Raw genomic sequence first — 11,816 nt, forward strand, 5'->3', positions numbered from 1 at the left:
ATTGTCGGTCCTGATATTCTTTTGATCAGAACTTCAGAACTGTAAAGATCTTAAATCAGCAGCATTTGATATCAGTATTTGTGGTAGCCATCCTGTTCGGATATATATATATATATATATATATATATATATATATATATATATATATATATATATATATATATATATATATATATATATATATATATATATATATATATATATATACACACACACACACACACACACACACATACAGTATTGCAAAGCTGTGCAGAACATACAGATTATATACAGAAAGAAAAATGTAATGTTGAAGTATTAAGCACCATTGTTTCTTACAACCTAAAAATAATGAAATGGTGGAAAAGCATGACATTTGGAAAAATCACCAGAGCGAATCTGGTGGAAGCTACCCATAATTATCAGGGGGGGAGGATGTTACTTTAAATAAGGCAACAACAATCTGTATGACTCAAGTTTAAATATTTCTGTTTCAGTTGTAGTATGTAAATATTTTAATAAATCAATCTAAATGTGGAAATAATGCAGATGACACAATAATATATGTCCTCTTTTGACTCTTGTTTTAGTGACAGCACTGCTATTGCATGACAGCACAGAAGTGGCGACAGTATTTTGCCCTACTAATATGAGAATCTTGAGATTGTGGTGACAATAAATCTGTCAAATGTCAGTCAAACATTCTCATTTTATCTAAACTTCAAAAGTGACATTTTTGGATAATTTTCTCCCCAAACAGTTTCTTGAAGCATCTCTTACATCTAGTTTAGACAATAAGCCATCTGGACCCATCACTCTCTCTCTCAGTCCAGCTCTCCTCACAAAGTTGTCGTTGTGGGGAAAATTGGAGAAAGAAAGAACATTATGCATGTTCGCCACCTTGAGCTATTTATAAAAAAATGATAAAGGTAGAATTTTAAGAAATCTTTAAAAAAAAACCAATGATATATGTATTATTCCACCTTTTGGGAAGGGAAAAGATGGCATGAACTGGAGTTCTGAATTAAACTTCCTAATACAGCTCCTCAGAGTCCTGTGTAATTCAACATGTCCACCTAGACATCCACTCCATTGCCTAAACCAAGAATCTACCTGGAGTTGGGAATAGGAAAGCCCACTGATATGCATAGGTGTTATCCTTTCTGCCAAATATCTCTCCTTCTCTCCTTGTTTGTCCACTTGTTCTTGTTCCCATTCTTCTTTGGCTTTAGCCAGCATCAAACTCTAGGGGAAAAAAATAGGGAAACATTTGAAAGATAACCTTAAAATACCTTTTTCACCATGGATCTGAAATATCAGCCACAACAAAGGTTTATGAAGAATTCCTATATATAATGCACAAGGCAGAAGCCTTCATCCAGTTCTCCAACCTTCTGCCTCCAAATGAGCAGCACATAAAATTGGGAAGGCTGTCCCAAATTTACATAGAAGAATTTGTTCTGTACCGCTACATGCAAGAGTATCTCGCTTTAATTAATGCATGATAGCTTGCATCATGACTTACCTTTAGAAGGAGTTTGCGTGAAGCTGAGATCTTGGGCTTCCTCTAAAGAGCAAAAATAAAAGAAATCAAGGGCACCATTTCAACAACACAGTGATAATCACATAGTCATACTGGCAAATGTTAAGAAAAATAAATGATGGAACTGTACTTACCTCCCTACAGAAATTCATTTGGGAGAAGGAAAAAAGAGGGAGAAAAAGTGGAAAGAACAAAATGAATACATGAAATGTAATACTCTTCTCAAGATACTGAAAATATGAGTGAGTGAAAAGATGTTATCACGCTGGACTCCTTAGTGATTCTGTCTGCCTTTTGAGATAGGCCAGACTTGAATACCAAAGTTGTGAATACTAAAACTACTTTTATTATAGGCTTAAGTAAAAAATATGAATGTGCCTTCCCCCTCCCTTACTGTGACAAATAAATATGATTCATAAACAAACAAATAAAATATTAAGCAGAACTGGGGAGGGTCAAGGCTAGCACACTTTCTCAAATTCCATTCCTGTTTTGGGCTGAGATTTCTGTTTTCTGATCACAGCTTTGGCTGTGGCTTTTCCTCCTTTTCTTTAGGATTATTCTCCCATCCTATTGCAGATATGCATTGATCAGGATGGATTTTCCTATCTGCTGTTGTCTTGTTAGCTGTACTATTAGCCTTCTTAAAACCTCTTCTTAAAAGTCATAAGCCTCTGTTAATCATAATAATCACAATGATGTCATTCTACTATGGTTCTTTAACCTAGTCTTCCTGAAACATGTGCTGTCCTCATGCCTTGAACTACAATTTTCAGAATTGCCAGGCAAGATAGTCAATAATTCTGTAGACCCAAAACATCTGGAAAGCACCAGGATAACAAAGTGTACCCTAACCTTCTAACCCAGGGGTGTCAAACTGCTGGCCCGCAGGCCAGTTGCATCATGCAGTGGCCGCGCCCACCTCAGCTCCGGCAATGCGAAAAAAGTTGTGATAAGTCATGACACGTCACATGACGCGGCGAGTTTGACACCCATGTTCCAACCCTAACCATGTGATCCAATAACATGGGCTAAGAATAGAGGTTCCATTCAGACAATATCCTTTCTCTATTTACTAAAGAAAGACATTTTCTAGGTCTACACAATGTAGTCAAAACACACAAGATGCTAATTTAAAACTAAGCAAGCTCAGTATTTTAGGGAAATGAGGCTGCTAGTTTTGTAATGTACTTGTTATGAACGGTGGGTGAACACAACCAGAATCTGACTAAAAATGTTGTTAACGATTTCAATGCAGTTTTGTGTATTTGTCACTGCTACATATTTCTAGAGGACTTTCCATAAAATGGGAACATTTATATATTAAATACTGGTGCCTAGACTCAGACAATAAGAATTATTTTCACACTTGATCACATCTGCAAATGTACTCACATTTGAATAATCGACTGGTGAATTGCCAGATTTTGAGTATGAGGTAATTACATTCGTTAAACAAAAGGATAGCAATCCCCAGGTAAAAGCTACTCTTATCAACTCCTCATCCTGATCATTTATGGAACACATTGCTGCATTGGAAAATCTTTTGAGTTTTTTTCTGCTGTGCAAAACTAGTTTATAAGTTTGACCTCAAAATGATCTGTAAATGCTCTGTAACTATTAGTAATCAATTGGGTTCCGCATCTATTCTCAGCCAGTGATATTTATCGGAATGTTGGTGGATGATTTGTAATATATCACCAATATTCAGTGTTGAATCAAAACTGTTTGGCAAATCTCTACTTTCCACTTTAGCTTTTCTATAATAAAACCTTTGCGCATTGCTGAGAAATATGTAGGAATCCTTCATTTACATTTTGTATTGCACGTCTTTGCCTAATAGAGGGGGAAGAAATACTACAGGTAGAATCGACATTGAAAAACTCATAATCCAAATGATTGCCACCTTGATATATCTCAATGACAGGCACCTGACTGTCAAGATGTCAGAGGAGAGGTCATAGAGTGAATGAAGGAGAGCAAGTTTGCCTTTGGTAAGAGAGTAATTTGTAAGTGGCCAAACCCAGCAGTTCATATGGTACATAGGGAAGGCCTGCCTGAAACCCATTTTATAATAGTAACTACAATATTAATTTTCCAAAGTGTCTGTCTGCCCCCATAAAAGGTTAAATATCTGAAAAGAAAACCAAGAGACCAAAAATGAATGGGTTTCTAATTTAGAGATTTTTTTCTTTTAAAAGTTAAAACCTGAATATCAAATTTCTCCTATCAAAACTAAACCTAGAAGTGTGATTTGATTAGCTTAATTTGAGAGCTATTGTCCTGTAATCACCAGTTTGGAAGAAAATCCCATTTAACTTAATGAAACTAAACTTTGAGTAGACATACACGCTTGGTATAAGATTTAAACTGTATCCAAGACATGACTTGGATCTTGGAAAACAGCAGCTCTTTATTAAGTTTTGTTCTCAACAGGCAGAGAGTGAAATGAAGGAGAGGTGGAGAAATCTATAGCGCAATATTAAGTACCTCATTTATCTACTTAACATAGAAGGTAAATGGAGGAACAACTCATTTTGAGATTTTTAAGCAACAAGCCTAGTTCTATTTGAAGTATCACATCTCAAATCGCAATCATTCTGAGGTCAAAGTCAGATGATTAATCTGAACCACATGTGAATGTAGGATATCTCGGCCAATGGGGAAAATAAAATATTTACTCACACTTCAGGCATTGTGGAAACAAATGTTGCGCCTACAAATCAATATAAAGCAATGAATTACAAGAAATGAAACAATTCCAGCATTTAAAAATGAATGCAAACAATGATGCATAATATAAGCAACCTCCATTTATTCTGTATTATATTCATTTTATATTTCTTTATTCCAAGATTCCAGGTGGTTAGAAAAAGTGAGAATGAATAATAGAATTTCCCAGCAATGATGCACTTGATATGTTTTGTCCCCAAGGGGAGAGTGACAGCTCTAATGGAGTGGTAAATCCCATTGAACAAACAGCTAAAAATAATTGTTATGACAATGAACAACAAAGAATTGTTTTATTGTTATTACTGGATAAAATCAAATATATTTAAAATCAAAAAGATGATCCATAATAAATTGAAATGCATTTATGTGAAGCATTCTGTGTACGTATCTGCAATATAAGAGCTTTGCCAATATTATCAGTTCCACTTTCAGCTTATGGATATTCTCTGCATAGGTTCTTTTAAAAGTAAAGCCACTGAATCCTAAATACAGACCTGGATGTATAACTTCAGGCGATAACTCTGGACATAAAGTATTGAAAGCACAAAGTGAAATCCATGGTTTTTACTTCTGAGGAACAAGCATAGAATTGGACACAGGTTCATAAATAGAGCTTAACTCTCAGATGGATCCCCCAATGTTGAGAGAGCTCAGAAGCCAAGTCCCACCCCTGTGATGAGAATTGACAGAAGAATGGAAGGAGAAGAATCTGATAGCCACTTATTCCCACTGCTGTCTTACAGCAGCAAGCATGAGCAGGCAAGAGTTGCTTCTCCTCAGTCCTCAAAGTATTTTTCCTTTTCTATCAATTTCTTGCATTCAAACCCTGCCCTCAAGACCCTTCTGAACATCTTTTTTGGGAGGAGGGGGTGGGCTTAACATCTTTGAACTGCAAAAATGTCCTTGCTACCATCCAACAAGAGTGAGCATTTCCCGCATCTCTGCTGCCATCTTTAGCTTTTGTCGCCTGGCCATGATCATTGTACCTCACACAACCAAATTTGTTAAAGGGATGGGGCAGGGGATGGGCAGCAAGGGGACCCTAAATGTCTGCCTTCTCTGCCTGCCCTATCCTTATTGTACTACTTTCTCTGTTGCCAGTCTTGTATTATGTCTGCAGAAAGTACTGGGCAATATTGAAGCCCTCAAATGTAGATACCCCGGACACTTGTGCCCCTTGCCTGCAGACTCTTGGGTCCTGAATCTTTGAAGACTCCAAAGTAACAATTGGAATATTTATTAAGAGATTTAAATACATTAAGATACTAAAAAAAGATTAGACTGTAAAGTGCCTGGCTGGCTTTTTTAAAGCTCTATACAAAACATTTGCAGTTTGAATAATTTGATAAATAGACCTTATCCTATGGTTTCTGTATTCAAATCCTATCTCCAGCAAAGAGGCTTAAATCAAAGTTAAATAGTGTAATCTTCATTTTTTTCAATACAATTCATCCATATTAGCTTCAAATTTTGAGCATTTTCCCATAACAAATGTAAAAGCTGGAAACTCCATATCTATAATTCAAAATAGAAGTTTTTAATTTTAACAGATGCAAATTTCTCACTTTTATATATATGATTATTCTGCAGGTCATCATTGGAAATTTCTACAATGCTTATATAGAGTATACAAAATCTTAAAAAAATGATTCTAAGCAGAGTATTCTTATTCTTTAAAAGTAGAGTTTTTAATATTGTATGAGTGCTACTGAAAATATTCAGAAATAAATTCATCAAATACTATAGTATTTCTACTTAGATAAATTACCTTGGAGTTTAGTTTTTCTTAAGCTGTTTTTTTGACTTCATCATTATGAAGTTAATAAAATGCAAGATACCTACAAAACACTGAGAAGACAGTTCAGCAAAAATGGGCTCCTGGTTAATCTGATACAGAAAATAAATCTTTGCAGTTTTTCCACAGCTGAACAGGAGCTGGAATTTTGTGTGGGAGAAAATGGATGTTTAGGCATGCCAATTTTCAGTGGGCTTGCTTCACATATTTGTATTGTAATCATATATGATATAATTATTCACATCTGCTCCCAAGGCTCTTCATAAACACTTCTCTTGAGATCTAATGATTCATAGCTGAAACTGCCCTTAAGCGCCTCACTAATCTGTCTATTTTATGTATATAAGATATTAAATAATAATTAGGAAAAAAACATCTCAGTTTCCCCGTGGCTGGCCTAGCAAATGTAATTGTTTTATCATGCAAAAAGAAGTTGTATGAGGTCCTGTTCAGCCAGCTGATCTTCTCATCTGGCCTGATCAAAATAAAGTAATGAAGTTATAATTATTTTGCCCTGCTTGAACCTAAATCATCCCAGTTCCTTTGGTACATGATTACCTCAAGGCTAAGTCTTTGATCAAGCATCTTACCCTAGTGCAGTCCAGGCAGGAGAGAGATGGTAGCTGGAGAATGGAAAGGCTCAGACTGTGAACCACAGAGAAAAGGATGGGAGTAATAAATTGAAGCTTGACTACAACTGGTCAGTAAAAATAGAACGGAGACAAATACCCTTCTGGTACGCCTGCTTCCATACTGTGAATTGTCTACCCACAGACCACACATCCTTACTGTCTAGTCCTTGTGAATTGCACACATATGCATCTTGTCCATTACTTTTCCAATACTCTTGGGAGAATATAGCACCCAAGACATTCAGTTGCACCCTGTTCAGTTTCAGTGAAGCTATTGTTATTGTTCTTGTTATTTTTGTTGGATTGGGAAGGGCTGGAGAGTAAAGCCAAAAATAGCAAAACTAAGCATCTAGCAAGCCAAGAACAGAATCTGTTGGCGCTGGCATGGATTCAGGCTGAATTTAGGTGGATTGTAACAAAGCCAAAATCTGGTGATTCATTGGCATTTCAGACTTTAGAAAACAGTACTGGATGATACTATGATTCAGTGACTGAGTACATGATTTTAGAAGTTCAAGTTCTCAAATCCAGATTGTTTCCAGCATCATCAAAGAAGAAGGGCCAAGCAGAGGATAATCCAGAAAAAAACAAGCCATGGTGGCTAGTGCAAGATTTAAAAGTCAGAGAGTTATGGCTGTGATATTGCAGCTTCTTTTGTTCTAGTACAGGGGTCTTCAAACTTGGCTCTTTTATGACTTGTGGACTTCAACTCCCAGAATTCCTCAGCCAGGCATGCCTGGCTGAGGAATTCTGGGAGTTGAAGTCCACAAGTCATAAAAGGGCCAAGTTTGAAGACCCCTGTTCTAGTACAATATCAGCTGGCGCAGAAGCTGATCCTTGCCCTGCTTTTTCTTGACCTAGTTTTTTCTCTTTGAGCCATAACAGTAGATAGATCTTCAAATTACTTGTGAGACTATTATAGAGAATGGAAGCAGGCTACACACTTCCTCATATTCAGTTGAATTAAACAGAGAGTGGGGCCAGCACAATTGTGTGTGTGATTGTAGTCAAGGCCTAATAATGTTTTTTTTTTAATTAGGTAATGGGGCCAGAGCAATACTGTGTGGTTGAATTTAAGGCCTAATAATGTTTTTGAAATTAGGCAATAGGCAGCTTTGATGGTAATTTATCAGTCAGCTCCTGTTTTCTCTCAGCCTTATCATCTTTAGGCACAGAAAATAACTATGATTAAATATATATACATACATACATGTGTAAATATATATACACATACATAGCTATTTCTTTACCTATTCCACATTTAACTGTGAGGGAACTAAAAGATCTTTTGCAACTTAATAAAAGCATAATTACTCCAAAGTATAGGGTGCCAGGCGTCCTCCTCCTACAAGAAGTATATATGTATGTGTGCATGCATGTGTGTGTGTGAATTTGATCAAGTAGTTGAGGCACAGGCTGCCAAGAATAGATACAAAGCTCAGTGCAACAGCCTATCATGATGTCCCTCAAGAAGAGCCACAAATATTTAACATGCATTCACACTAACCAGACTGAACTGGCATATAAACTGCTCATAACCCTACCAATTCATCTCCATCTAATAGCCCCACACATGGATATTGTATGACTTAGGAAGACTCCCTGAAAACAATAAAGCCGTACAGCATTGCTTAGGTAGGACATTTGGAAGAGCTGAAAATTAAGAAGGATTTTTTTCCCCTGTGGACTGCCTTTCCTACATTTCAGCCAATGTAGCATTACTGCCCTGAGCTCTTCAGGATAGATGACTTTGAAGGGGATAAAGTTAAACCAAAAAAAGTAGAGTGCAATGGCCAATTAGACTTAGCTCTCCCAAAGGAAATGCCATGCAAGGACAGGGAAACAGAGAACAACAACTTGCCTAATATTTGCATACATAATTAGGATAATTTAAATGGAAATGAAGGAACTTCTAAATAGTGGGGAAGAATTTGGCCAGCTTTGAAACAGAGAATATCTTCAAAGAAAGGGCTATAAAAGAGGGCCTATGGCCATCATAGAGGAAATATCTTACCAACTGAGAATGCTATTGTTGTCATTGCAAAATTACCTTTGGTTGGACATTTCACTAAGTGTCAGATTTGGACAAAATATAGGAGCACACATTGTGGCTGATCAGACAGATCATATGTATGACAAATCTATAGCCAGGACTGATAAAAGTGGATGAGAACTATGTTTAAAGAATTGCATAGAAACTGGGTTGATCAGAAATGGAGCGATCCATAATTTTATCTCAAATCCATACAAAAACCAAGGGAAAACCCAGTATTTATTGGGGGTGGCCTTTGTTAACTGTCCCCTATCTCATTTCTGATTTCACCTCCCTTTCTGACACCCATGAGCTTTTCTTGCACCTGTTCAGCCATATATTTTTAGAGAAGAAGTTATGAGAACACAATTCTATAGTCTGGCAAGGACAATGCCTGGCATTTTAATCCTTGCTGCTATTATGGTTCAGGCAGAGAATATAAGCAGGAGCTTCAACTTTAATGACTGACAGAAGGAACAGGCATAGGGTTTCTTCTGCCCTACTGTCAGGGTGTGCATCCAAAAGATCAACAAGGCAAACCCATTCTGTATTTATAACAATTTTAAAAGTCATCTATCCTGAAGAGCTCAGGGCAGTAAACATGTTCTACCCCCAACTGTGTGTGTGTGTCTGCACACAAAGATTCAGTTATTTGAGCCAGGACTCCTAGTCTAGACAGGGGTAGCTCCTATCTCCAAAACTGATCTGGGCAGATCTTCAAGATATGCTTTATTTTAACAAGGATTTAAACAAATGTTTAACAAGGATTTAAACAAATGTTGCATTACTTTGCTCTTCTTTGCTTCATTCCTTTTGCCAAAAGCAAGTATCAGAGAAGGCTAAAATGAGACAGTGAAGTGACATGAAGTACTTTTTCAAGACAAATCAAATTATCTCTTCACTTGATAAGTTTGATAACATCATCTTCACAGCACAAATGCAAATTATACATTATCATTGAGTAATCATAATTGTGCAGTACACCGAATCGAGGTTAAGAAAATTTGCCTTCGGTTCTGAACTGAAATCAATGTGACTTCAGTTTACCCAATAACACAATTTAGTTCAATACAATAGTTAACATAATAGCAATAGCACTTAGACATGTATCTTTTCATAGTGCTTTAAAGCACTCTCTAAGTGGTTTACAGAGTCAACAATGGATCCTCATTTTACCAACTTTGGAAGGATGAAGGATGAGTCAATCTTGAGCCAGTTAAGATCAAACTCCTGGCAGTGAGCAAAGTCAGCCTGCAATACTGCATTCTAACCACTGTGTCCCCATAGTTTAACATAACTCTTAATCTGAGAAAAATATATTTGATTTAAAGAACTGCAGCCAGGAGATCTTGGGCTGGTTTGGCTGGGGTTCCATTTGTGCCCTTTTTTGGTACAAGAGAACATAGTTATGCCCTCATTGGTACAAGAGAACATAGTCATGCCCTCATTGTTACCTGTGGGGATTACAGCCATACACTATATGGGCTCTTTCTTTCTTACAGCCATACACTATATGGGCTCTTTCTTTCTTACAGACTCCTGATTGAGGATCATAAAAAAAAACAATTCTGAAAGCCTTTTATTCAGTTACCAAATAAATTCTAAGTATAATTTAAAGAGCATGTATTGATCCGTAAAGCCCTTCTGGCTTGGCTCCTCACAGGATTGACTTCTTCTATCTATATTGACCAACATATCAGATCTTATAGGGAATAGCCATTAATGATTCCACATTTCCAAGAGGTGAGGCAAAACCTGATGGCACAGCTTCTCTGTAGCAGAGTTATTGCTTTGAAATTGCATCCCGTTGGAAAGCAAACCCAGCTCATCATTACTGCCCTTTATTCCAAAAAGTATTTTCATGATTTGGCTAAATCAATGGCTTGCCAACTTTATATTATTTCATTCTGTGTATCACTTATGTTGGTACTCTGTGTAGTTGTTCAAACTGTCACTTCACTGTATTCTTTTAAGCTACTGAGAATATGGCAGGGTATGAATCTAATAAGTAAATATTTACTTGGAATTCCAACATTTCTTTAAATCCAATATAATAAGTAAGAGAGGTTTCTCAAAGGAAAGTATGTCTTACTTACACTCTACCCTTTCCCAACCTGATCAAGCTCTCTGGAGACTGATAGTTAGAGTGGAACACATTGGGAGATCTTCATGCTGGAGTTGTCACATTGTATTCCATAAGATACTCTCTTCCTGAGATTTTAGCTTCAGAAAGAAAGCATATTTCATATGATGAAAAGAGCTTGGATATTTTAAAAATTATTCTTCCTCCCCACACATTGAACTAGGAACCACTTATTGAATGTTTGTTTTGTTCTGTGCTTTTGAGTCAATGTTGACCTCTGGTGACTGCCTGGACCCAGACGTTTTCTTGGCAGGTTTCAGAACTGATTTGTTATTGCTTTCTTCCTAGAGCTCAGGGTGAGTGCTTGGCTCAAGGTCACCCAGCTGGCTTTGTACTTAAGGCAGGACTAGAACTCATGGTCTCCTGTTTTTTACCCTGGTGCTTTAATCATTGCACCAGATTGGCTCTTCTATCAGCCAGACACATCCTTGTCCAGAATCCTGAAAAGATTCAGAAGCCTGAAAAAAGTTGTGCTGCTTTAATAAGGTAGTAGACTAGCATTTCTATGCACTTTGAAGCACATCTTCCAAATCATTTTTGAAGCATGCACAGTACTGTATATGTTTTACTAAAAATGTACATAGTAATAGTGGAAACAGAAAATGTTTTGATAATCATTATTGTATGGTGATATCACACAAAGCATTTGCCAAGAATACCTACCGCACTATCTACATCAAATCTCAGTAGGAGGTCTGTCATGCTGCTATTTGTACTACAGCATCTTCAAATCATTCCAGAATTTTTTTTTTGTATTTCCCTTACATCAGCTTCCTTGACCTTCCTTGATATGATTTTTCCCCAGCAAAGCTGCACCCACTCTAGAGGGCAAGAAACTATCCAGATTTTCTGGGAATGGAGTGAGGTCCATTTCACAACAGGAAACAAAAACTGGACAGAGGGGTGTGTGGCAGACAAATATTAAAGAATATGCTTTGAGCTATGTCTAAAATGTG

The 11,816-nt window shown here is 36.9% G+C and overlaps 1 protein-coding gene across 1 annotated transcript in view; it reads right to left on the reverse strand.

Annotated features, from left to right (window-relative positions):
• TNNI1 (troponin I1, slow skeletal type) overlaps positions 1–4,226 on the reverse strand; it is a 9,396-nt gene extending 5,170 nt beyond the window's left edge. The window contains exons 1-4 of the mRNA XM_015816346.1: positions 4,211–4,226; positions 1,660–1,663; positions 1,508–1,549; positions 1,096–1,227 (exon numbers count right to left, since the gene is read on the reverse strand). Coding sequence (XP_015671832.1) covers positions 1,096–1,227; positions 1,508–1,549; positions 1,660–1,663; positions 4,211–4,221 — 189 coding nt within the window. The 5' untranslated portion in view covers positions 4,222–4,226. The remainder of the gene's footprint in view (positions 1–1,095; positions 1,228–1,507; positions 1,550–1,659; positions 1,664–4,210) is intronic.
• Positions 4,227–11,816: the final 7,590 nt, after the last annotated feature.

The sequence above is a fragment of the Protobothrops mucrosquamatus genome, unplaced genomic scaffold (genome assembly GCF_001527695.2).
Source record: "Protobothrops mucrosquamatus isolate PMUCROS unplaced genomic scaffold, P.Mucros_1.0 scaffold431, whole genome shotgun sequence".
Lineage (NCBI taxonomy): Eukaryota > Metazoa > Chordata > Lepidosauria > Squamata > Viperidae > Protobothrops > Protobothrops mucrosquamatus.